Below are 27,463 nucleotides of genomic sequence, written 5' to 3' on the forward strand. Positions count from 1 at the left end.
TTCCAGTCAGTCATCAACTTCCCACCTCAGTCTGTGACTGAGAGAATCTGATTGGCTTGGGGTGGGGCCCAAGCGTAAGGATTTTTTAAAAAGCTCTTTAGGGCGACTCTGAAGTGTTGAAAGTCCTGTCCTGTAGGTTTGGATTCTGTGCTTTTCTTTCCCTCTCCATCCATCCCATTATTCTAGTCAGGCCACCGGGTCATCTTGACTGTAAGATTCCTGGCCGGTCTCCCTGCCTCCCTGTCCTTCACAGTGGGCACTCAGGACAATCTTTCCAAAATGCATGTGGGATTACCCCCTGCTCCAAGCCTTTGGCGGCTCCACCACTGCATGAAGGCCCTCGGATCCGAGCCCTGCCTGTTTCTCTGGCCTGGTCTCCCTCTCTGGGATCTAGCAATGCTGAACATGCTAGAAAGGCCCACCTCGCCCTGCCTTTGCACTTTCAGTGAGCTATCCTCTCGGGCTGGAATGCCTTCCATCCCACCTCTGGGTCAGTGGAGCTGCTCCCGCTCAACCTTGAAGATCAAACTCAGGGCCTGACTTCCACCCAACCTGGGGCCCATCCTTTGCACAAGTACAGCATCCAAGGTCTTCCTGTATCCTGGTCCTTACCCTGGGTTGCTGTGACCTTTGCCCCACTATAAGGTGAGCCAAGGGTAAGCACCACACCTTGTCCATCTCTATCACGTGGTATGTCCTTGACGAACTCACAGTGTGAGTGGCCTCACAGTGCTTCCTGAGCCCAAGGCAGACTTATGCAGGTAGAGCATTCCCCTAAGACATCCCTAAGAGGTATACAATAGGTGCTTCATAAGTGCTTGTCAAATAATTACTTAACAAAACCACTTCCAACCAAAAAGGCCACATTCACTCCAATGTTTCCATTATAAATGTTTTTTTTTTAATTCAAGAATACTGATTAACACAGGAAACATTTAATTCATGGAACTGTGCATATGGTCATCAGTTACATTGTGACATGTTAATCTCTTTATCATTTATTGGCACTGTCAACAGAATACTGTAAACAAGATCACTTCATCTGCGTAAGTGGGCGATGCTCCTAGCGATGGTTTTCTACCATGAGCTGATATATATAGATAGATAGATAGGTATAGGTATATCGATACATTAATGTTGTGCACAATTTTGCATGGTTACTGAGTGTCAGTAAAAATTATTAAAAAAACACCCATTTATAATAAAATTGAGGATGTGCTGAGACTCGCTAGTACTGGACCTTATTTTCTGTAAAAGTGACAAGGCTTACTAGGGACGTTGACTAAACTCTATGGCGCTAATGTGTGATGGACTGACTTCCAGACCGTGGGCCACACAGCTTCTTCATGGTCTCTGCCCTAGACAGCGACCCGTCCGCTGGGCTCCCTATGTTTTCATCAGCCTCCTCCAAGCTTCTATGATCTTGAGCTCTGCCGAGAATTTTCTCCTTGAAATTCTTCCAGCTATACCCCACCCCCAGAAAGAGGATGTCTCAGGAACTCATGATGCCCTGAGTCAACAAGAACTTGTGGATAAATGGCTTAAGTTTTCTGAGAAGTAACTTCCCTTGGCAAGGAGTGAAGAAGTCTGGAAATGACTTTCCAGACAAAATGATTGCATTTTTCTGCCAGTGCCCCGTGGGGAGAGAACAAAATTTTGGAGCCACTCTCTCCACTGAAGGGAGCCAAGTTTCTGGTTGTGCCCCGGCTTAAAAACCTTCTAGACTCCAGGAACCTTATTGAATGTTTGCACCCAGCGCTGAAGTTCTCAGGAGAAAGCGTCCTTACGCCAATAAATGAGTTATGGTTTGGTTTGCATTTTGGCTGTTTGTTAAATAAGGCCTTGGATGTTGGGATATTGCCTGTGGAATCTGGATCCCCAGGGAAAGGTGTGAGACCAGGAACTGATGTGTCTTGGCACATACTGTTCCCTTTCTGCCACTCTTCCTTGCCTTGTCTGCTTGGCGAACTCTTGCTCATACTGCAAAACCCTGCTTAGACATCAATTTCTCCTTGAGAGCTCCTCTGACCCTTTGGTGGATTGGGGTGCTCCCTCGGGTTTCCTGATGTTCCTACACATTATCTCTATCACAGCACCTGCCACTCTGCTTTAAGAGCCTGTTGTCCCCAGTGGGATGTGAGTCCCTGGAGAGCAGGGACGGTGTTCCATTTCACCTTTGTATTCCTGGTGCTTAGCACTGGGTCTGGGACACAGCAGGTACCTCATGGAAGTTTCATGAATGAATGATTGAATAAATAAATGAATATATGAATGAGTAAAACCTTGCAGGGAGAGAGAGTCCCACAGCACCGTGCAGCCGGTCACACAAACGGCCTTGAGCACGGCAGAGTGCCTTCTTAAAGCAACCGTGAGCCCGGGCTGCGAGAATGCAGAGTGAACTGAATTCACGGATCTGCCCGCGTCTCTCCAACCCGTCAGTGCCTTTCGTTCCCAACAAAAATAGGTGGATGACCAAGTCTGCTGAAGGGTGGAAGCAGGAAAAAAAACCACTTTGAGATCTTTGGATGATGAATTATTAAAAGCGCAAAGTACTCATCGAGAGCCTCGACACGCCCGTCTCCCCCAGCAGTCCACCAAGGCACCAGGAGACGGGGCGGCTTCCTTCTGGACAGAGAATACAAGCCAGACTTTCTGCCTCCACCCACTAATCAACACTTCATCGCTGTAGGACTAACAGTGCCCCTTTGGGGAACATTTGAGGTCAAGTCAGTTCCAAGAATGCCTTGCCTCCAGCACCGATCCTTCGTCCCAGCCAGAGTCCAATTAAGCCTTGAGCCTGTGCTCTCCATCCTCACTCGCGTCAGAAAATCTCTGCCTTGGAGTGGCCAGGACAAGAAAAGCATCTCGAACCACCAGGCTGTTTCTTCCCTCTGGTGCCTGTAATTCATGACACTTCCCTCCAGAAGAAACCTCGTTCGGCAGTTAACGGCCTCTGGTGGAACAGCAGAGCTGTTCCCGCATCTGCTCACAAGTGGACAAAGGCGGATGAGCAAGGATGAGAGAATGAGCCTGCGGGATGCAGGGTCCGCGAGTCAGACCCCGGAACGGAACTGCGGGAGGGGGAGGAAGGGGCCCCCGAAGCCCCAGCCCCTGGGCTCCTGCCCCCTCCGTTCCCCACCCCCCCCAACTGCTGGGAGACTGGCTTGTGCTTCTGATCCTTCAGCTCCTGTGTGTCCCCGCGGACGCTCAGGCTGCGCCTTCCTTCCAGAGGTCTAGGCTGACATTTAACAGGAGGGAAAGAGTCTGGGGAATGGGGACGGTGAGTAAGAACCGTGGGTGACGCCGCAGGTGGTTCTCCCAGGGCAGAGCCCCGTCAAGGACAGGATTCACAGTTTAGAGAAATCCCCAGATGCACTGAGAGGCGTGGCCCAAGTCCCAAGGAGGCCAGAAGACCCCCTCCCACACCCCCGGGTCATCCTGATGTCCTGCTGTCCTGCCTTCCTGTGCTCTGTCCTGTCCCTCCCTGAACCGACCATGGGACGTGCTCAGGGCTCCAGGGGCTGGTGAGGGGTGAGAGCGTGTTTGCTGCAGAGGGCGAGGGGAGCCAGCACCCCCGATCACAGACTACTACACTGAAAGGGATGGAACCCACAAGTCCCAGCCACCAGTTCCAGAGCAGGTGTCATTCCCTTGACTGGCTTCCAAAGAAATTGTCAGGGTCAAAGTGGACAGATACACGGCCAGGACCCGCGTGGGCCGTCCTGAGACTACGTCCAGGGCTCAAGCAGAATTTCTGGGCTTCGACCACTGTGCCGCACCGGCTCTGCAGGAGGAAAACCCAAGCCAGCCCCTCGGCCCCTCCCCTCCCGCCGAGCCCCCAAACCATCCCCTCCCCACCAATAACCCTCTGGTTTATGCATTCGCCTCTGATACTTTAAGTGAAAACATGAATTAGGCAAACTAATCAATTTGACAACTGTTGAATCAGGGCTTTCTCGAGCGCAGGGGGAACGGCTTCTTTACTTGAAGTCGGCTAAGATGTCGCTGAAAATATTGAGGAACAGGTGCGCGTGGTGGTCCCTGAAGACCAGAGTGGGTCGGAAGCGAATGGATCTGTCGCCACAGCCCCCCAGCACCACGCCTGGAAGGGAAGGAGGGAGGGCGGTCAGGGGTGGGGCTCACACATCACGCACGGTGAGGGCCGGCTGCCCTCATCAGAACGTCCACATCACTCCTCCCATCCAGGCACCCGCCCTCCATCCACCTCACCCATCCTGCTCCCCCCTCCCTCCCTCCTTCCAACTTTGCACGCCTGCTCCCAGGCCCCTGCACTGGGTCTGTCAGAGAGAAACCCTGAGAGAAAGGCCTTGCCTTTCAGAAACTCGTGATGTGGTGGGGAAAGGAAATAAGTCCACGTTCTGTAAGATAGACATTGTGCTCGACACACAGGCGGTGCCCAGATCTACCCCACTTAAAACCCACCCATGGCTTCCCATAGCTCTCAGGGAAAAGTCCAGAACCTTGAAGCTGATCCACAGGGCGATGTGAGGTGGGCCTGGCCGCCCCTCCCCTGCACCAGCCCCTCCAGCCTGTCACATTCCATCCTTCCGCTCTCTTCACCTCCGTCAGCTCCATCCTGCCTCAGCTAATTGTGCACGTACCTCCCTCTGCCCGAAATGCCCTTCCTCTCCTTCTTCACTTGGCCACCCTGTTCATCTGTCAAGACTTACGGTAACGTGCCACCTCCTCCAGGAAGCCTTCCCTGATTTCCTGGTCTCGACACTTTTCCCAGCTTTCCATGCCTTAGCCCCTTTTCCTCCTTCCTAGGGTTCATAATTGCAACCGTCATGTATAAAATAGTCCCTTTAATGTCGCCCTTCCTGCTAGACTGTAAGCTCCTTGAAGGAAGGGCCCCAAGGGCCATGTTCATCATTGGGCCCCTCTCCAGGGTTGGCCCACTCACCTCCTCCGTGAATCTCTCTCGAATGAGTAAATGTATAAAGAAGGCCCGCTGGTTACTTTCTCTTCTTTCGAGAGAGCACATTCAGGGTATTTTCAGTCCCGTGTACCACCTGTTCCCCCACCCCGTCCCCCCAGGTAACGTGGGACACCAAGGACGCTCAGCTTCCCCTCTTGGCTGCCTTACCTTTGTTTCTGGCTATTAAAATGAGTTTATTCCGTACGGATTCGTCTGGAGTGTCGAAGGAGCAGAAGGTGCCTCGTCCCCTCACTCTGCTGATGAACTGGGGGTACCGGGCCTGCAGTGGGGGAGACAAGGCCGCGTCAAAGCCCGTCACCTGTGTAGCAGCCGGCTCAGTGGCTGTGGTTGCTCGAGCGCCCCCGCCCCTGGTCCAGCCTTTGGGCCTCTGTGTGGACTGGCAGGACCAGCGTGGGGTTCAGAGCTGTGGCTCTGGAAACCTCCAGTCCTGGGTTCAAAACCCGGCTCTGCCTCTTTCTCACAGCACAACCTTGAGCAAGTCACTTAAGGGGCCTGTGCCTCAGTTTCCTCTTTTGGAAACTGAGGGACGTAAATGCTATTGACCCCAGTGGGCTGTGGTGAGAACGTGGTGAGACGAGGTGTCTACGTCAAGCCCTAAGCCCAGGGCCTGGCGCTCGGCAGGTGCTGGACAGATGTCAGCCATGTCCATTAGCAGCACTTCTTCTAGAAAGGTGGTGGCTCTTCCAGGAGAAAAAGAGCTCGTCCTCACTCAAGGCTTGGGGTCTGGAGTTGTACTGGGTTCACGGGTATCCCCCTCCCCAAACGCATGTCCACCTGGAAACTGTGAGCGTGACCTTATTTGGAAATAGGGTCTTTGCTGATGTTATCAGTTCGGTTCAGATGAGGTCATGCGGCATTAGGGCGGGCCCTAAATCTAACACTGGCGCCCTTATAGGAAGAGGGAAATCTGACGCAGAGACACGTGCGCAGAGGGAGGAGGCCAAGTGAAGGCGGAGGCAGAGGTCAACAAGCCAAAGAATGCTGAGGACGGCGGCAGCCACGAGCAGCCGGGAGAGGGGCTGGGAGGGACTCTCCCTCAGAGCCTCGGACAGAGCTGAGGCTCCCGGTGTCTTGATTTCGGACGTCTGGCTTCCAGGACGCCAAGAGAATCAGTTCTCGTTGCTTTAAGCCACCCAGGTTGGATGACCGGTGAGAGCAGCCCCAGGAAGCTAACATGGTCACTCAGAGCAGAGGCTCTTGGTCCCTCCCGACTGTCCGCTGTCCACAAACGAGGGCCTGGATAACCCCGAACAGCTTCGGGGTGCAGGGGTGGAGACGGGAGCAAGTGTCCTGGCATCACGGCCCCTCGGGAGAAGCTTGGGATGAAGCCATCTTCTGGGGATCGTAAAGGCCCCAAGTGCATGCCGGGCCCTGCACCAGGCTCTGCCACGCAGGATCCTGAGTCCTCACCCCACCAGGGAAGGGGACCCATTTTGGTCTCCACGGGTGGGGCAACTGAGGCTCAGAAGTCACTCCAGCCCTCACTCTACTCCTCCCTTGCACGTGCTGACCAGCTGGGAGCCAGCAATTTGCACACACTCCTCTCTCCCTCCAGAGCGGGTCTGGGGAGGCTGGGAACAAGGTCTCAAACCTTCAGACACCCCTTGGGGCCCCTGTGCCACACACACACACACACACACACACACACACACACACACAATGTCAGGCTAAGGAACTGTTCACTTGGTGAATCAAGGCAGGACGTGGGGCTCCCTGCCCCCTCCTCCCTGCAGGCCTCCAGGCCTGCGCATCCACAGCCTCCCTTTTCTCTCGCCCTTCTGTCTGCTCATTGTTTGAGGGCATTTCTGTAATCCTGCCTCCTGGCCTATAGCTTTTTAAGGCCCTGGTGGAGACCCCAGCCCCTCCCATCCCTTTAAATGAGCCAGCTTGGGGCTCCCAAAGCAAGATGTCAGTCTCTGGGACGTTTCCATGGAACCCTGTTTGTGGCCCCATCCTGTGCATGGAACTCACTCCGGGAAACACTGTCCTCCACACCCCTTCTCAGGGCCGGGGCCTCAGTCGGGGCCCTGCAAGCTGCACGTCCTCCAGGAGCTGCCCTCACGACTGAGGATGGGCGGCAGCAACTGGGACACTTACGAGACCTACAGAGAAAACATCGCTGGCCTTCCTTGGGGCTGGGCCTCACTTCTCTGGGGGGGTCTGACTTCACTCATGGGGTGGGAACCCCGTTTCTGCTCTCTGTTCCTGAGCCACACTGCCAACTTGCAATGTGACCATGACTCACCCATCAAGCGACACCTCATGCCGTCTGAACCTCTTTGCTTCTCTATCTCCCCAGCCCGCCTTCTCTGTGTCCCGCCCAAGCCCCTTGCCAGGCCGTGAACTCTGCCTGTCACTTCTCATCCCAGGAGCCTGGCGTGATGCCCAGCTCACGAGGAAGGCCACCCTGGGTCCGCGTGGACCTTGTGGGAAGGCCTCTCAGCTCAGGACAGGGAGCAGCCCGCATTCACGACAGCCCAAGAAGAACCAGAACCCACAGTCAGCACAGGCCATCACCGCGAGTGGGCTGGACGTCCCCGAGGGAAATCAACGCGGTCTGTCACTTCTCCTGTTGGCCTGGCTGGTGGACAGTGAAGGAGGGGCCCGAGCCTGACCTTTCACATGAATTTCAGATAAATGACTTATAATTTTTTAGCCTAAGGATGTCCCAAATGTTTCACGGGATATTCCTATGCTAAAAAAAGTAGTTGCTGTTTTTCATAGTTAACTGGACATCCTGGATTTTAACGGCTAAATCTGGCATCCCTACCTGGGGGAGGGGAGCGGGTGGTCCCTGGAGCTCCTGACGGCCCTGTGTCTGGAACCAAGTCCTGAGCTTGTCCCCCCTGGGCCTCAGACTTCTGAAATTTAAATGTAACTGAGAGTCTTGCTTCTTTTTTACCCCCTAAATGTAGTAACCCTATTCTGAAGGTTAAGGGAGATAAGGCACTAAACACAATGCTTGGCACGTAGCAAGTTCTCAATTCATGGAAATTATTATTATTGTTGTTAGTATTATAAGGTTCTTGATCATGTCAGAGAGGTAAACATTGGCAAAGAACACGGACTCTGAAGTCCACCAGAATCGGGTTCAAACCCCAGCAGTGCCACGTGGAAGCTGTGCAACTTTGCACAACTTAATGGCCCCTCCACACCTCTGTTTCCTGATCTGTAAAATAGGCATATAATGGTGCCTACACCCACAGCACTACTCTTGGACTTGAATGAGAGAGTGGATGAGAGCCCCTGTTACAGGACTTGGCATGTAGAGGGCTCTCAATAAATGGAAGCTGTTCTTATTATCGTCCCTCAGCCCTTCATCACCACCACCACCATCATCATCACCACAACTATCACCATCATCATCATCACTACCATCACCATAATTATTATCACCATCATCAGCATCATCACCACCACCATCATCAGCCTCATCAGCAGCATCATCACCACCATCACCACCATCAGCATCAGCATCATCACCATCACCACCATCAGCATCACCACCATCACCACCATCAGCATCAGCATCATCACCATCACCACCATCAGCATCACCACCATCACCACCATCAGCATCAGCATCATCACCACCATCACCACCATCACCACCATCAGCAGCAGCATCACCACCACCACCATCAGCAGCATCATCACCACCATCACCACCATCAGCATCAGCATCATCACCATCACCACCATCAGCATCACCACCATCACCACCATCAGCATCAGCATCATCACCACCATCACCACCATCACCACCATCAGCAGCAGCATCACCACCACCACCATCAGCAGCATCATCACCACCATCACCACCATCAGCATCAGCACCATCACCACCATCAGCAGCAGCATCACCACCACCACCATCAGCAGCAGCATCACCACCATCACCACCATCAGCATCAGCACCATCACCACCATCAGCAGCAGCATCACCACCACCACCATCAGCATCATCACCACCACCACCAGCATCAGCAGCACCATCACCACCATCATCACCAGCATCATCACCACAATCAGCATCATCACCATCACCACCACCACCATCAGCATCATCACCACCATCAGCATTAGCATCATCACCACCATCACCACCATCAGCAGCATCATCACCACCATCACCATCATCACCACCATCAGCACCATCAGCATCACCACCAACATCATCAGCATCATCACCACCATCACCACCATCAGCAGCATCATCACCACCATCACCACCATCAGCATCATCACCATCACCACCACCACCATCACTCCTTGGCGGTTCTGCTCAGGTCATGGGTGACTGGATGCTTCAAGATCCTGGGGCAGGGGCTCTTTGTGACCAGCCACCTAGAGTAGATCACCCCCCTCCCCACTCCTGGGCTGGCCTGGCCAGTCCTGGAAACACTGTGGTTCTGCCAGCAGCGCCCCTTCCCCCCAAATCTGGGAGAGTAACGTTTGTGTGTATACGGGGGCTGTCAGGCAGGGAGTATGCCATAACAAGGACAAACAATTATTATAATAGAGAGCTGCACTGTCCAGTGGCCGTGGCCACATGTGACAAGTCCAAATCGAGATGTGCTGTAAGTGTGAAAGGCACACTGGATTTTGAAGACTTAGTCTAAGAGAGAGACTATGAAATGTCACCTTAATTCCTTTCTGTATTGATGGCATGTTGACATAATAATAATTTGGATATAATGGGTTAAGTAATCTGCATTATTAAAACAAATTCCACCTCCTTTTTTACTTCTAATGTGTTTTCTAGCACAGTTAAGACCACATATGTGGCTCGTAATACGCCCCATGGGACAGTGCTGCTGCAGAGCGATAAGCATGTAGAAGTCGGTACAGAGGAGGGAGCAGCTGACACGACAGTGGGGATGACAGAGGGGGAGGGTCTGGGAAGCTTCTCAAAGGAGCGATGTCTGGCCTTGGTGTCAAAGGAAAGCCAGGTGTTTAGGAGCTGGGACTGTGATGGATGGAGGGTGGGAAGACATCCCCTACAGAAACGGCACAGCTCATTCAGAACTGCCAGGACGGAGCACAGATGTGGCCCTGGGCCGCAGGAGCCAGGGATGGGCATCCTGGGAGAGCAGGGCAGAGCCAGGCAAGCGGGTACCTGGAGGTCCAGCAGCCCCGTGAGCAGGGCCTTCCCCGCATGGGCTGCGTTGCTCAGCAGGTCCTCCCGCTTGATGACGTTGATGACCTCGGCCAGCAGCAGGTTCTTGGACGGGTCCCCCAGCCAGGTGTTAAAGATCCGGTAAGGCTGGAACGAGGCACGGGTGTCGGAAAGGTTCACACACAGGCACATCCCGCGGGGGCCCACTTCCCAAACACACCTCGTCCCCCTTTATGAGGAGAGAACCCAGCAAACACGTAGGAAGGGGCGGGGACGAGAACATGTCATCACGTCTCATTGCGTTCTTTCCATCGCAACAGCCCCACAGGTAGGCACCATCATTAGGGAGACTTGCTCACCCCGGGCCCCCAGGAAACCCCTCATTCCTGGGGAAACCAAGACCGCCGGCCCTTAGCCACTGTCACCCTCATTTCACAGACGAGGAAGCTGAGGTTCTGGGGGTTAGGTGATTTCTCCAGGAGAAATACAGCCCATAGGAAGTGGTGTCGAGAGGGGATGGATGGCAGTCTGACCCTCAGAGACCACCCGCTTTATTCCTCCATGAATTACTCGGGGTATCAATGCAGCCAACCAAAAACACCTCCCAGCCTCCTTTGCAGTTAGGAGTGGCCACATGACCAGATCTTAGTCGAGGGGGCCACTTTGTGCTTCCTTCCTGCCTACTGCCTGGAATTGAGATGTGATGGGTGAGCTCCAGGAGTCATTTTGGACCAAGAGGTGAACGTGAGGGTGGAAACAACACACAGGAGTGGTGGAAGGAAGGGTTCTGAGCCTCTGATGGATGAGTGTGTATGTGTGCGTGTGTGTGTGTGTGTGTGTGTCTGTGTCTGAAAGAGAATCTGTAGGTGCACATGGCAGTACAGCGTAGTGGTTAAAGAGCATGGGCTTGAATTCTGGTTTTGTCACTTAACAGGCTGTGTGACTTTGTACAACTTCCTTAAGCACTCTGTGCCCGATTCCTCATTAGTAAAATAGGAGATAAAAATAATACCTACTTGGTTAGATTGTTGTAAGGATGAAAAGTATGCGAGGCGTATTTAGAACTGGGCCAGGCACAAAGCTATTAACAGTATCATTGTGCGCACAGAGGAAAATCAGAAGAGAATGGACTGCTAGGAAGTCGGCCCTGCAGAGAAAGCTGGGGGCGATCATAACCATTGGATAGTTAAATTGATAAGAACTTAGAAAACCTCTGTGACCCGTTCGGTGTCCACTCAGCTCCTGGTTTGTGAGAAAGTGACGCCCCTTCGACCCCTCCCTGGAAAGGAGAGGGGGCGGGGTGCGCGCTCACAGCGTTGGGCCTGAACTCCTCCTTGTGGAAGAAGCCGCCGGTCATCATCTTCTTGCTGAAGGTCATCACGTCTGCAGGGTCATCCAAGCCCCAGTGCTCGTGGGCCCAGAACTTGCCGGTGCAGCCGCCGCCCGTCTGGACCTCGTCCACCAAGAAGGCACAGCCGTGCTGGAGAGAGAGAGCAGCCACCGCGGTCGGCCACCCACGGATGCCTGACTCCAGCCAGGGTCCCTGCTTCCTGACCTGCAGACCCAGCCCGCGTCCGGGGGCCGTGCAGACCCAGACCAAACGCTCCAGCAGGGCAGGTCCAGCAGAGCCGGATCTGGACATTTCCTCAAACTGCTGAGCTGGCGCGAGACGGAACGTCAGATGCCCACCCCCGAAAGAAAGCACAGCAATGTCGCATCTGGCTTCCATGCCTGAGCCAGATGACTCACTCAGTACCCCAGCAGCGGGGCCCAGGCCTGGTCCCCAAACCTCCGCTGCCCCGTTTGCTGGATGTACACATCACCAGCTGATTCTTTACTCAGCGTCTGTGTGGAAATCACCTCTACAGAAAGGTCTGCAGCCTTTCTCTGCGAGCTCACCAGTGGGACATGCCGCTTACGTACGCAAACACGTGAAAACAAACACGATATTAACATAAATCTGTTCACTTGGCATCTGCTGAGTGTGCACCACGCTGTGCTGAAAGATGAGGCTGCGTCTCCAGAAAGCACAGGGAGGAGGCGGAGGCCTTCCCAGGAATCTCCCGATTGGGAAGGTCCCCGACTAAGATGGCCAGTTGGAGGCCATCAATAGTGAGTCTGCAATAAGATTTTAGGGAGGAATTCCTTATCCTGCCCCCGACAGCGACTTCCCTGTCTGGGAGGCCTCACGGGCAACCTCTGAACATCCAGGATTTTACAAGAACCCCGAAGCTAACCCTGTGCTCCGGGAAACCAACCGGAAACAGCCCGTGGCCTGTCCAACCCCACCCGGCACACTGACCTTCCTGGAGATGTCTCTCAGCTTCCGGAAGAAGTCGTCGGTCGCGTGGTTGTCCCCACCCTCAGACTGGATGGGCTCCACGATGATCCCGGCCACCGTCTTCTTCTTTTTCCGATATTTCACGATCAGATCCTCCACCTGGATTCCAAAGAGGAAGGTGACAAGGGCTGGCAGAGGCTCTTGAGAGGCACCTGCGGGCGGACAGGTTCCAGGGGCTCCATGACCCCTGGAAGTTATGCGGAAGATGTGTGCGTGTGCACTTCCGGTGCAGACAGTGGATCCATTGGGAGCCACACGTGCGGATGGGAACATGTCCTACTTGGGACTGGTGCACCTGCGGGCGTACACACTGATAACTTGGGGCAAGTCATTTAACCTTCTAAAGCCTCGCTTTCCTGATCTGTAGGATGGGCGCACTGAGAACTCTACCCACCGGGGTCGTGGAGAGGATGGGGCAAGATGGTACAGCACGGTGTCCCCACAGCAGAAGCGTAGCTGCTGCTATCCCACCACATGATTGCACCGTTATACTATTATTTTTGTTGTTATCGGTATGGGAATCCTTTCTGTGCAGAATCTGAGATGTCTATTTGTTTATACAACTGTTGGAAAACTCATCTCTCGTGCATGGCATGGAGCGGGGTGGGGGTGGGGGACGTGGCCTGACTCCTTGGACCATCCGAGAGATCTCCCGGGGTGAGGAGATGCCCTTGATTGGGGTGATGGTTACATCAGTACATTTATTTGTCAAAACTTATTGAACTAGATGCTTAAATGAGCGCATTTTACGGAATGGAAATTATATGTTAATGAAGTTGAAGCTGATTAAAAAAAATTTAACTGTTAGCACACGGAGTAGTAGAGAAGCAAGTGATTACCTCTAAGTGGATCTATTTCTTGACTTGTTCTAAAATAGGCATCATCTTATAGATAATTAAAGAGTAGTAACTGTGATACTTTATTAATATTTAATAATCATATATAATTTAAAAAACCCCAAACTATACACCTACATAGAGTAGTAAGTGCGGTCTTTCTCTGTTATATGCAGATTTAAGGAAAAACCTTCTGTCTGGATGACGTGATTTGGCCTCAGTCTCCCCCAGTCGCCCCAAGGAAGCTCTGAGATGCTCTCGCTTTCAGAGCATGGTCTGGTTTGTCCTTAGGTGGTTATTTTCTGATTTGTCCAGTGCTGTCTTTCCTACACTCTGCCTTCCCCAGTAAGATGGAGCCACAGGTGGCTGTGGAAGCTACACAGGAAGGTAGCTGGGCCAAACTGAGATGTGCTCCAGGTGTGAAACACACACCGAGTTTCAAAGATGTCACACGAAGAAAAGAACATAAAAATATCTCATCGATAATTTTTAAGTAGTATTTTGGATTCAATAAAATGGTATTAAAATTAATTTCACCCATTTCTTTTCACATTTAAAAAAACGTGAGGGGCTGGCCCCGTGGCCGAGTGGTTAAGTTTGCGCGCTCCGCTGCAGGCGGCCCAGTGTTTCGTTGGTTCGAATCCTGGGTGCGGACATGGCACTGCTCATCAAACCACGCTGAGGCAGTGTCCCACATGCCACAACTAGAAGGACCCACAACGAAGAATATACAACTATGTACCGGGGGGCTTTGGGGAGAAAAAGGAAAAAAATAAAATCTTAAAAAAAAAAAAAGTGACTGCTACTATCTCACTACTGGGTATTTACCCAACGAACTTGAAATCAACAATCCAAAGAGACTTATGCGCCCCTATGTTCACTGCAGCATTATTCACAATAGCCAAGACGTGGAAGCAACCCAAGTGCCCACTGACTGATGATTGGATAAAGAAGAGGTGGCATATGTACACAATGGAATACCACTCAGCCATAACAAAGACGAAATTGTCCCATTTGCAACCACATGGGTGGTCCCTGAGGGCATCATGTTAAACAAAATAAGCCAGACAGAGAAAGACAAACACCATATGATTTCACCCATATGTGGAAGATAAAGAAACTTAGAAAGAGAACAAATTAGTGGTTACTAGGACAGTGGGGTGGAGGGTGGGAACAAGGGGTGAAGGGGCACACTGATATGGTGTATGACAAACGATAATGTACAACTGAAATCTCACGATGTTATAAGCTATTATGACCACAACAAAAAAAAATGTGATTGCTAGAAATGCTGTAATGACATACGTGGCCTGAGTCGTATTCTTATTGGACACGGCTGTCCTAGACTCTGCTAGCTCGTCTCTTTTATTTACCTCTAAATACCCAGCACCTAGCACTTCGCTTCACACCCTGTAGGTGTTAAATATTAATTGATTTAAAAAAAAGTGACGTGCTTCAGAGGCAAACCAGCCTCAAACTAGCCTTATTTGAGCTCAAATCCAAACCTGAAGAGTATTAGCAATTTCCACCCCCCCAGCAACAGAATCCTCCCACGTCTTACATGGAACCCCAATATACGGAACGGATCAAAGGGGCGCTGGTCTGGTTAAAGTGGAGGCATGGCGATGGGGGGCTGCCCATCCTCAGTCCCTCCCCCGCCCCCACCGCAACCCCCAGGGCGCCCACAGAAACCCCAGACTCGGGAAAAGATGGAAAAATGGCGGATGAGAGGATCCACGGAAGCATTTTTTCTGAGATGCCCCATATTCTTTCCATAAACCCATTTTCTCTTACTCTACAGTCAGCGAAGCTTGCCCTCAGAGAAACTTAAATATACAGAAATCAATACCAGAAGTGGGGTGATGGACGCTGGGTGGCAAAATCGATGTGTCTCATTGCTCTTCCCAACATGGAACACTTAGGGCACGGGGCTCTGTGTCCCTCCGTCCCTCCCAGGGACCGCCACATGGGCCCCAGATGACCTCTTTGTGTGTGTTCCTTTTCTCCCGGACTGAGCCTTGGGGTGGCGAGGGTCAGGGGCCGGGGGTGTGGGGAGAACCTGGAAGACCCGGAGTTACCTCTTCTAGACAGCGAGCCTCTTCTTGCTGGTTCTCTTTCCCAAACTCTTCCAGAGGATATTTCAGCCGTGGGAATGGCGCGATGGGCCAGTCGAAGGACGGGATGTCGATCTTGTGAATGGCTTTGGAGTGTGTGGTCGCCAAGCAACCTGGGTCCAGCAAAACAGAAGAGCAGAGGGTGGGCTGGGGGAGGCGGGAGGCACAGGCTTTGAAAAGGAGACTGTGGGCATTTCAGGACGAGACGTTAAATGCCCAGGGAGGCCTGGCGCCTGCAGAAACGCAGTTCCTGTAACCTCCTGGGGCTGAAGTAGAACCCGTGAACACTTAACTGCGTGTGTGTGTGCATGCGTGTGCGCGTGCGTGTGTGTTTTGCGTTCTGATTCATCACAGATTAAGCACAGACTTTGAAGGCACAAAGACAAGGGTTCCAATCCTGGCCATTTGGCCTCGGAATGTTTCTCCCCTTGCTGAGTCGTGATTTCCACACGGAGCGGGGAATAATAACCCCGCTCTGCAGGGAACGGGGCGGAGTCCACGAGTCAGTAGGTGCAAACCGCCAACGTGAGAACAAAGGCAGCCTCGCTTTTGCTGTTCTGTGCTGTTGCTCTAACGGCCACCTCGGGGCCACGTGGCCCTCCTTACCCATGGTCCTCCCGTGGAACGCGCCCATGAAGGAGAGGATGCTGTAGTCCGGGCACCCGGGGGCCTGGAACCAAGAGAGAGCAGTCGTCAGTCACGGCTGTAGGGACTGGGGGGCTGTGTGGTTGCCCCGCGCACCTGGAGGAGCAGGAGGTCCATCAGAAGAACCGGGGTCCCTTCTCAGGCCCAGGTCACCACCCAGACCCCTGAGGTCTATATCCAGCCCCCAATGTTTTGTTTTGCGCATATAGTAAAAAAATTGTTCTTTAAATGAAGAGATTTCACATAAACATTGGAACTTCTGTCTTCTCACAAATTCTGCACCATTTGGGCCCATTTTTCTCAGCCGAGTCTGACAGCTGGGCGAGCACGCTGCCCCAGGCCCACCTTCATGACACCTTTAAGTCACCGGCTGTCACCTGCCGGGCTGCTGGGGCTGTTGACTTTTCAGCCCCCGATCTACAAGCCCTTCACACACTTCTCGGCCCTCCCGGCTCCCGGCTGCTCCGGCCTCGACTGCTCCAGGTGGCCCAGGTGCTAATGGTGCCTACTGCCTCCCAGACGTGAGGCTGAGCCAGCACCTCATGGGAAACGCCCTAGGTCTTTGGGCAAGTCTGCTGGGCCGAAGCTGGAGGAGCCCCCTTTCCCCCATGGCGGCTGCCCCCCGGGCTCAGGAGGGGTGCATGAGCTCCCCACCCCACCCAGCCCCTAGGGAATGGCGCTGCGGCTGGGTTTCCTGACGCTCCACCCAGCCAGGGCAACAGATCCATTTCCAGCTGACTCGGGCAGAAGGGCTGGGGACACTGCAGAGGCCACCAGAGGGGCCCCGAGTCTCTGGGGGTTGATACCGCATTTCCTCGGGCTGGCTGATCTCCAATGGGGTCTCTGAGACCCCTGGGAAAAGCTCCAGGACCTCCCCCCACAAACTCCAGGATACCCTCTTGTCAGTTTCCTTTGTTCGCTCCTGGTTATAAACATGATACACACACATCATTGCACATATTGTGATGCAGCCACTTAACATGAGCAATGAGATCTAAAAACGTCGATGGAATAGGATGTCCCTGGATATCAGAAGAGAAAGAGGTAGGGCAGGATCCATTTTTTTCAAAAAATGGTTAGAAGGAAAAAGAAAAAGCTTCAGTTTTTGTAGGTTTGTATGAACATGGAGAAAGGTGTGGATCTATTGCCAATAAGAGGTGGGATTAGGGAAAAAAACTAAGAAAGCATAAAAGAAAAAAAATAAAAATCTCACCACCCAGAGGCAACCCTTTGTAAACACGTTAGCAGGATTTCTTCTGGCAATTTCCTCTGTATTTATTTACATGGGTGAGAGCACAGTGTCCATACAATTTACATTCCACTGTTTTCACTGAATTATAGCATGCATGTCTCCGGGCCAAGAGAACTCCTTGGTCATGATTTCTGCTGCAGAATATTGCGGATGTAAGTAGTGGATAACTGAGCTCAGTGGCTCTTGATTCTTTTGTTTTTAAGCAGCAGACACTTCCGTCTACATCATAATGGGATCCCATATGTGAAATGGGGTAGGCTGGGCCTCCTCTGGTGAAGCTGGCTGGGGAGCTTGGCCTCCACTCTCTTGGCCTTCCCTGCGGCTGTACCACCGCTGTCCCCAACAGTGGCCTCCTTGGCACCTCTGGGAACTCTGGGCACTTCTGGTTCCATCTGGAACCCCGACCCTTAATTCCCCTTTCCCTGTTACTGGATGGATTGGTGGTTTCCAGTCTTTTCTGGCTATCGTCACTGTAAGCACCAACAGGGTGAACACTCCTGCACATAACATTTGTGTTGACATTTTGGATTTTTCTAGAGAATACATTAAAGGCCTCCTTGGGTGGGTCAAATTCAGGAAGCTGTCCTGGGAAACTGATGAGCACCAGTCAAGAAGAGCTCCTCTTGGCCTTGATACCAAGGGAACAGACTGGGGGTCAGAATGCTTGGGGACCCCTTGTTATGGACCAAATGTTTGCATCCCCCCAAATCCGTATGTCAAGGCCCTAACCACGAATGTGACGGTATTGAACCCGGGGTCTTGGAGAGTAAAGGGGGTTGGATGAGGTCATGAGGGGAGGCCCCAGATGGAGTTGGTGTCCTTTAAAAAAAGAGACACAAGAGAGCTTGCTGGCTCTCTCCCTGACGTGGGAGGACACAGCGAGAAGGCGGCCGTCTGCAAGTCAGGAAGAGAGCCCGCCCCGGAGAACCAGTCAGCCAGCACCTTGATCTTGGACTTCTCGCCTCCAGAACCGGGAGAAAACATACATCTGTTGTTTAAGCTGCCCAGTCCATGGGATTTTGTTATGGCCAACTATGACAGCTTCCTATTTGAGAAGAACAGTGTCCGTCAACCAGCGTCAGCCTGGGGGCCGCGGCAGCCCCCCAGGGACCAGGCGGAGGGCCCTGCACTCACCTGGTTGATCATGCACGTCTCCAGCTCCTCTTTGGAGAAACCGGCTTGACCCCTTTCTTTACTCTGACCAAACAGAAGAGAACAAAATCTCAGAGACCCTCTGGGGCAGGAGGGGGCTTCAACTTTCCACTCAACCCATACTGAGTCCTGACAACTAGGGAGTCATTCTCAAGAGCTGGTCTTATACGTTGGTCACTACACTTCTGTACTGAAGCACAAGATGGTTAACGTCCTTGCTATGAAATCAATAGATGAATATAAGGTGTGTTACTATTCCATTAGCAACAATGGAGATCTGCTGACATGGTACATGTCATGCCAGGTAAAACGGAATAATTACAAAGCCTCCGCCCTCTGCACCATACCCCACTGGGATGTTTGGAAGGCCCCGTCCAGGCAGTGGCTCCCGGGACTTCGACCATGGTCTCTGGCCAGTTGGGATGAACAGGTGGACAAGGAGTGTGTGGCTGGGCGCTGGGGAGCCTCGGCATGTGTGTGTGTGTGTGTGTGTGTGCACGCGTGTGTGCACTCACGCCCCAACCTCACCCGGTACCACATGAAGATGGTCTTGAAGGCGTTTTCGTTGGAGCAGGAGCCGCAGGCCATGGTGATGAGCTGGGACATCCCTTTGGGAGCCACCTGCAGAGAAGGAGACAGCTGTGGGCCCAGCTCCGTCTGGACTCCCCACGTCCCCGAGCAGGAGCTGTGGCTTTGCAGGGGCCACACGCTGCCCCTTGAAGGCTGCGGGGTGGGGGGGGGGGGGGAGGAGGGAAGCTGGGACGTCCCGGAAGCAGCTGGACTGGGAGAGTGGACTCGGGCTGTTTGGGGCAGAGGAGAAGCCCTGGAAAGCCCTGGGGCTGGACGGCAGAGGATAAAAGGGCGAAGAAAAGCCCAGTCTGTCCCTCTTGATGAAACCACCACCCCTGAGACACCCACATTTGACAGGTGGGAAGCTGAGGTTCCAAATGACCTTAATCGTAATAACTAACACCAAAATGTCAGGGAGGATTCATGAAAGTCTGCAAAACTCCTGTCATGGGACAAACAATTTCTCCCGAGCTCCCTTCTTTCTGCATACAAGAAATCCCTTCTTTTCCGCAAAAGGAAAAGTAAAAACACTCTTTATGAAAGAAACCGCACAGAGAGCCGGATCGAAGTAGAGATACCCCTTTCTTAATCATTAGGCATCTCAGTCCACCCCGTCCCCTGCTGGTACCGCCTCCAAGAGATCAGACAGCCGCTCTGCGGGGCTGGACCATGGAGGGGCCCCAACCACGGCAGGGAGTCCCCCGAAACTCACCGAGAGCAAGGACTCGCGAAGCTTCTCCACAAAGTTCTCGGGGGGCAGGATTCCGAGGGCAGGTCTGTTGATGAACACGCTCTGCAGAAAGGCCGGGAGACACACGGTGACCCCTTGGGCCTGCCCCAGCCCCCTGCCCACCAGGGAAGCTTTTCACAGTGGACGCGTTCACACAGGCCGGTGTGGATAGGACAGCTCCTCGTGCACTTTGAGACACGGCCACCAGGATCGCTCTGGGCTTTTTAAAAAAGTGCCCATTTCTTGGTTGTGCTATGGCGCTGTAGTTATACACGATGCTACCACGGGGGGCAAGTGGTTGAAGGATACAGGGGTCCTCTTTGTAATATTTTTTTTACAACTTCCCCTGAATCTGAAATTTAAAAAAACCTGTCAGGGGGCCAGCCCGTGGCTGAGTGGTTAAGTTCGTGCGCTCCGCTGCGGCGGCCCAGGGTTTCGCTGGTTTGGATCCCGGGCACCGACGTGGTGCCGCTCATTGGGCCATGCTGGGGCGGCATCCCACATGCCACAACTAGAAGGACCCACAACTAACAATATACAACTATGCGTTGGGGGGCTTTCGAGAGAAAAAGGAAAAATTTGAAAAATCTAAAAAAACCTGTCGGAATGGCTAAAAAACAAAAAATGGGTAATAACAAGTATTGGGGAGGATGGAGAGCAATTAGAACTCTCAGTCACGGCTGGTGGGAATGCAACATGGTGCAGCCACTTTGGAAAACAGTTTGGGAGTTTCCTATAATGTTAAACATACACACACCCTACACAACCCAGCAACCCACTTCCAGGTACTTACCTAGGTGAAGTGAACGCGTGTCCACACACAGGTGAATGCACGCGCATGTTTACAGGGGCTTTTATTTTTAGTTGCCAAAAAGTGGAAACAACCCCAATGCCCTTCCACTGGGGGAAGGGTAAATAAACCGTGGGACATGCACACCATGGAATACTACTCAGCAATAAAAAGGAATAATCTGCCGATGCACACAATAACATGGAAGAAGATGGAAGAACCTCAGAGTCACGATGCTGAGAGAAGAAGCCAGAATCGAAGGGTCACACCCTGGGTGGCTCCATTTATAGGACGTTCTGGAAAAGGCAAAACTATAGGGACAGAAAACAGCTCATGGTTGCCAGGGGCTGGGGTGGGATTGACTACAAATGGGCTCGGGGAATGTCTGGGGTCATGAACTGTTTGGGTCTGGGTTGGTTTTAATTGCGGTAAAAAAGGAGTAACATAAAATTTGCCATCTTAACCATTTCAGATGCACAGTTCAGTTGTGTTAAGTACATTCACATTGTTGCACAACCATCAGCACCGTCCATCTCCAGGACTTTTTCATCTTGCAAAACGGAAACATTGTACCCGTTAAACAGTAACTCTCCTTTCTCTCTCCCCACAGTTCCTGGCAACCACCATCTTCCCATCTCTATGAATTTGACGACTCTAGGTGCCTTGTACAAGCGGAATGAAACAGTATCTGTCCTTTTGTGACTGGCTTATTTCATTTAGCACAATGCCCTCCAGGTTCATCTATGTTACAGCATACAGCAGACTTTCTTTCCTTTAAAGCTGAATACCATTCCACTGTATGGCTATGCCACATTTTCTTTATCCATTCATCTGTCGATGGACACCTGGGCTGCTTCCCCCTTTCGGCTATTGTGAATAACGCTGCCATGAACACGGATGTACAAATGTGTCTGGATGTTGACAGCGACTATATGACAATGCTTTTGTCGAAGTTCAAAGAACTATATACTATAAAGGATGGGTTTTACCACACGTAAATTATACTTTAATTTTTCAAAAACATGGGGGGAAAAAGTCGTTAAGAAGCAGCAGCAGCTCTGGAATTTCCGAAGAGAACAGTGTGTAGCGCAGCCCTGATGGCCTGGCGGTTAAGGTTTGGCGCTCTCACAGCTTTGGCGGCCCAGGTTCGCTTCCCAGTCCTGGACCCACACCACCCGTCTGTCAGTAGCCATGCTGTGGTGGTGGCTCACATGGAAGACCTAGAAGGACTTACAACTAGGACTTAACAACCATGTACTGGGGGGCTTTGGGGAGGGAAAAAAATGTAACAGGGTGTAGCGGGACAAACTGATGAGGGAGCTGGTTAAATAGAATGGGCTGAGTACGAGAAAAGCAATGTTAGAAAAATTACTTGTCTATGTTGATTTTTTTTTTCCTCTAATTTTGATAGTTGGGGGTCCAGAGAAGTGTTTCCCTCTGCAAGGACACCACCACCAGCGTCTGAGGCTAAGCAGACGCTCGCTTCTGCTTCCCGGGAAACGGTGGCGGGCACTGAGAGGAACTCACTTGTCCCAGGTGGGTCAGGCCGGCCCTGTGACTGCGGCCAAGGGAGCCAACGCCTCCAAATTTCAAAAGAAAGGGAAACGCAGATTTTAATGTGAGATGGCCCCATTTTAAAATGCTGGCCAAAATTCTCTTAAGACAGCCTTTGGCCGAGGGACAGGCCCACACTCAGGTGGCTGAGTTCTTGAAGAAGACCAGCCTGCGCCTTGCTGGCTTTCAAAACACAGGCACGGCTGTTAGCCGCCCACGTGATGGGGTTGGAGACACATGCAGGGCCTACGCTCCCAACCTCCCCACAGGCTTGTCCTCAAATACTTTCCTTAAAGCGAAGAACAGGGATAACTTTCGATTCTGGAAGGGCGCCGACCACCGCAGGTTTCACCCACGTGGGGTGTTGCTGTTTGTTAGGAGCCTGATGATATTTTATACTCTGATCTGGCTATTTCCAGACTTCCTCTAAAGAAACGATTTCAAACGTGGAGAAAGGCTATGCATTCAGTTACTTGTGTAGCCTTGTTTATAACAACAAAAAGGAGCAACACTCTAAATGCCAACATTAGGTTAAGTAAGCTAAGACACTAACTCAAGATGCTGTTATGTGGCTGGTACAATGGTGATGAAAAACGTTCCAATTTTACACCACGGTTCACTCTCGGTGTTGTACGTTCCACGGGTTTTGACAGATGCATAAGGACACGTGTCCACGCTTATAGAAAAGACACAAATGGAAATGGAGACGGAATGAGCAGAGCCGTCCTGGCCCTGAGGCCCCAGGCAGGAAGCGGGAAAAGGCCCAGGGGTTCTGTACAATGGATAAACGGCGAGCTCACCGGGAAGTGGATTTGGATAACAAAAAGGGATTGTGCTACGTGCACGGTGGCATCCTGGATGGGGTCCTGGAAAGAAAAGTGGACGTGGGTGGGACACTGGGGAAATCTGAATAGTCTGTGGTACGTAACGTAGCAACGTGAGTCTCAGTTTTGACGAGGGTGCCGTGGAGAGGTGAGTGTCGGCGCTGGGGTGACTGGGCTGAGAGGCAGACGGAAACTGTCTTTACAACTTGTCTATAAATCTGAACCTCATCCAAAGCAAAAATGCTTAGTTAGAGAAAAGACGGAGGATTGTAGTGAGCCCAGGATTAGGGTCGTCTTGGGCTCTCCCTCTCTTGGACATAATCAGCGTAATAACATCAACGCAAACCCAAATAGTGGCATCATCGGATAGGAGGAAACCCAAGGACAGGGAGGCCCCAGGACTCAGCCTCCTGGTGGCTGTGGAATTCATCTTGGACCACCAGACATTGCGGCAGGTTCACATGTCTGTTGTTTTTTCTGCTTTGTGACCACCCGACTGGGTCTAGGATAAGTAGCGGGGGAAGCTGACTCTCCTGATTACAGAGATGGGGAAACTGAGGACCAGAGAGGTCAAGCAACCTGCCCCAAGTCACACAGACAGGAAGGAGCAGAACCACGACTCAAACTCAGGTCTGCTGACTTCAGGTTCCATCCTCTGCCAGACCCCACAGGCAGCCGCCACCTGAACATGGTAATGCTGGATACGAGTTTGCCTGGCACAGCCAGGAGACCTGGGCTGGCCTGTAGGGGTCCCTGAGGGGCATTTCCTCTTGGCTCAGAGCTGTTAGTGGGGCTCCTAAGAAATCAAGCCCATCATGAGATCAGGGTGGAGGCGAATGGCCATCATCGGATTCGGGGGAAGCAGCTCACACAGCGGACGACCGGGCTGGCTGGCAGCTTGACGGTCTGTCTGGGCCCAGGGAAGACGTAGGGGTGGTGTTCTTGTTCAGCAAAGCATGACATTAAGGACAGAAGATATCTGGGACATTGAGGAGCAGAATCAAACGAGGACAGGTCTCGAGAATCCTTGCCGTCAGACTCAGCAGCCCTCAAGCGCAGCGTGAAGAGAACGGGCTTTGGTTTAAGTGACTGTGCAATCACTTAACCTCCCAGGGGCAAGTCACTTAACCTCTCTGGCCTCAGAGTCCTCATCTGCCAAAATGGGGCCCCTCCCTGGGTGCTCGTGAGGAGCTGGTGAGACCACATGGCATAAGACGAGGCAGGAGCTCAGTCTAGAAGGACAGTCACACGGGGGGAAGGTCTGGAGGTCACAGGGATGGTATGTGTCATCCCTGACCAGGCCAGTTGCCCTACGTCCATCCCAGGGGCCACGGATATCATCTGCGCTCATCATTCATTGCCATGTGACTGTGCACGTGCAACGTCCAACCGTGGGCAACGTAATGAGGTGGCCCTGACGACATAAGAAATTGTAAACGGAACCCAGATATTGGATCCAGGGGACATGGCTTCATTTTTTGCAGCCACATGATATAATTATGTTGGCGCTTAAGGGTGACATGGTTAGGGTACAAAAGAGTTGATGGGCCCCTTCTCAGGACTTCAATGACCTGGCAGGAAGCTGCCCCAGACAGCGAAAATACCGCACCCACCACTGGAGCGCATCTCCGGCCAAGAACCTGGAAGACTCAAGACGTCAAGCGATGCTCCTCTGGCCTCATGCCCCAGGCGCGCCCTGCGGAGCTTATGGCCATCAGCTGCCACTTCTCTAAGACTGTGCCAGGGTGCTCCCCTCACCCTGCCCCAAACCCAGAGCTCTGCAGGACCATGTCAGCACGGACTGCGATCCAGCCTGGGATCTCACCACCGAGTCCCAGAACTGAGAACAGGGCCCAGGACAAAGTAGAGATTGAAGCAATCATTGGGGGATGAACAAATGTCAAGAAATAAGGCTGAAGAAGCAGGGGCCGGCTCACATTTGAAGCAGAGGCGTTTGGGAAGCATCCTGAAGGCAGTGGGTATCCAGAACGGGGACCACGCACTCTGCATTTTGGAGGATGGTTTGAAGTCTGGAGGTGGGGTGGGAGGGGGCTGATGGAGAGGGGCTGTTGGGGAAAAATCCAAGTGGAAGCTGTAGAGGTAGGACTGGTCCCTGACTGGGCAAGAGGTGAAAGGTGAGAGGTAAGGGGGAGGGGTGGGGGAAAGGAAGGATGGAGTGAGGCTTCCAGGCTCCTGGCAGAGACAGGTGGGGGCGGGGCATCCTGCCAATCAGACTCCCCAGCCCTCCAAATCACGTGTTTTGGGGGGATGGTTCAGCCTCCGGAGACAGCTGACACTGCAAATGTGTGTGACATGTTTGTTGACACATTTTTTTCAGCACCAACTGCCGAGGCATCTGGGATCCGCACAACGTTTCGAAACAAAGCCAGGCTTTGAATGTAAACACGCCCGCGGAGCCTCAGGCCACAGACAGCCTCGCTAGACATTTCAGGAAGGCTGGCGGATCCCCCCGCAGCAGCCCCTGAACTTGTCAACGGATCGAGGCCAGGAACGGCTCCAAGCCCCTTCCAGCAGGGCACAGCCATTCTAAGGAGGGAAATGTGGTTATTTCCTATTATCTTCAACTCTACCCGTTAAAAGGGAAGAAAGTTTAAGGCCGGGAGTCAGTCTCTAATGGGGTTGGGCTGTCCTTCCTCGCCGGCTTTTCTCAGATTTCTCTTCGGGAATCACACGCCTTGTCACGTGCAGACGAGTGTGTTGCTCTCTGAGTAAAATGCAAGCCCCCCAATGACACTCGGTGTTGGTGAGGACGTGGAGCCACGGGAACGCTCACACACCGCTGAAGGCAGTGGGGGGTCCCATGGCCACTCCGAAAGTGCCTGGCAGGGTCTGCCGAAGCGGACCGCGTGCGCGCACTGCGGCCAGCAGCTCCACGCCTCGCAGTGGATCCAACACGAGAAACGCGTTGGAGCGTTCACAGCAGCCATCTTTGTAGGAAATGACCAAAACGCCCATCAACAGTAGAAGGGGTAAATTAATCGCAGCATCTTCACACAGCGGAACGCTCTAAAGCCACGAGAATACGCTGGTCTGCGGCTCTACACAGCAAGGATAAATCACGCAGACGGATTCTGAGGGAACTAAGCCAGACATGACAAAGAGCACACACTGCATGATTCCATTTACGTGGCGACAAAGACTGGAGGAAACGCATCTTTGCTGCTGGCGGTAAGGGGAGCAGCCCACCCAACCTGGTCTGGGGAGCAGTAACGGGCGGGGGGCATGCTGTGGGGACCAGTTGTAACTTATGTGTTCCCAATAGCGGGGTTGGGGGGAGCATCTTACGCTTGTGATGTAGAAAGCTCAGCCATCTAAATGGGCCATATATCCCACATCATGCACATACAGACCACACCGAACAGGTGTGTTGAGGGCACACGGGGGTTCCCGACTGGGGCAACTCACCCCCAGGGGGGCGTTTGGCAGTGTCTGCAGACATTTTCATTGTTGTCATAACTGGGGAGGGTGCCACTGGCATCTCCTGGGTGGAGGCCAGGGATGCTATCAAACATCCCCCCACGCACGGGACGGCCCCACAACAGAGGGTCATCGGGCTCCAAATGCCGACAGTGCCGAGGGTGGGACGCTGCGTGTCGCCTGGCCCCTGCCTGCCACTCCAGGCCTACTCGGATCCCTCCCGGGTCCCCCTGCTCCGGCCACGCAGTCCTCTTTTGTTCCTCAAGCTCGCCACAGCAGGTCTCCTCTCACTCCCTTCTCCCTGCCGGGACCACTCTTCGCTGGCTCGTCACCTGTTAGCACCTTCTCCCCCTTCAGATCTCAGCTCAAACGTCACTTCCCTGGGAACAGTGCCCTGACTCCAGCCCCTCCATCCCTGAATAGCCCAGCTCCCCTGGGTTTTATTCCCAGAACCTCCTCTGGCTGTGTGGCCTTGGACAAATATTTGACCTCTCTGTGCCTCAGTTTCCCCATCTATAAAATGGGAATAAAACAGCATCTGCCTCATAGATGTGTCAATATTAGAGCTGTGAAGTGCTGGACACAGTGTCTATGCGTATTACACTCTTAATCAATGTTAACTGTTATTATTGCCATCATTATTTTACGCCCGCACAGCACCACTCGCCTCCCTACATAGAACTTAATATGGTGGCAAATCTCTGCTTACATGTGTGGCTAATTGACTGACTCCATGGGAGCAGGGTGCTGTGTTTCTGCTCACCAAGGCATTCCAAGTGCCTAGTGCATAGTATGCGCTCCATAAATATTTATGGGATGAATGAATGAATGAATGGATGAATGAATAGACTGTTTCCAAAGGCCACCCCAGGCATCCTCTGAATCTGCACGAACACGTCTGGGCTTTACTCTGCATTACCCGGACTCACCGCGTTCCGAGGCTGTTGGACGAGTTTCATGAGGGCAGGGTGGTTGTAACCTGAGGGGAGGGGGGCATGGTTAGAGATAGCATCGCATCTTGGGGTCCCTGTGCCCCTCCCCCATCGCCTGCCCTGCCCTCTTTCCAACCCTGCAACTCTCTTCACACGCGAAGGGGTCTTTTTATTCTTTGCGGACACAGAGGCCCGTTCCTTGGCCC

At 52.7% G+C, this 27,463-nt stretch overlaps 1 protein-coding gene across 2 annotated transcripts in view; it reads right to left on the reverse strand.

The window, feature by feature from the left end:
- Positions 1-878: 878 nt before the first annotated feature.
- Positions 879-27,463, reverse strand: part of ABAT (4-aminobutyrate aminotransferase) — an 89,794-nt gene continuing 63,209 nt past the window's right edge. For both annotated transcript variants that reach the window (XM_070566819.1, XM_008541517.2), the window contains exons 6-16: positions 27,255-27,304; positions 19,702-19,782; positions 18,948-19,040; positions 18,402-18,464; positions 15,977-16,040; positions 15,335-15,483; positions 12,382-12,519; positions 11,392-11,559; positions 10,080-10,226; positions 5,108-5,219; positions 879-4,102 (exon numbers count right to left, since the gene is read on the reverse strand). In XM_070566819.1, coding sequence (XP_070422920.1) covers positions 3,981-4,102; positions 5,108-5,219; positions 10,080-10,226; positions 11,392-11,559; positions 12,382-12,519; positions 15,335-15,483; positions 15,977-16,040; positions 18,402-18,464; positions 18,948-19,040; positions 19,702-19,782; positions 27,255-27,304 — 1,187 coding nt within the window. In that variant the 3' untranslated portion in view covers positions 879-3,980. The remainder of the gene's footprint in view (positions 4,103-5,107; positions 5,220-10,079; positions 10,227-11,391; positions 11,560-12,381; positions 12,520-15,334; positions 15,484-15,976; positions 16,041-18,401; positions 18,465-18,947; positions 19,041-19,701; positions 19,783-27,254; positions 27,305-27,463) is intronic.

This window comes from Equus przewalskii, chromosome 12 (assembly GCF_037783145.1).
Source record: "Equus przewalskii isolate Varuska chromosome 12, EquPr2, whole genome shotgun sequence".
Lineage (NCBI taxonomy): Eukaryota > Metazoa > Chordata > Mammalia > Perissodactyla > Equidae > Equus > Equus przewalskii.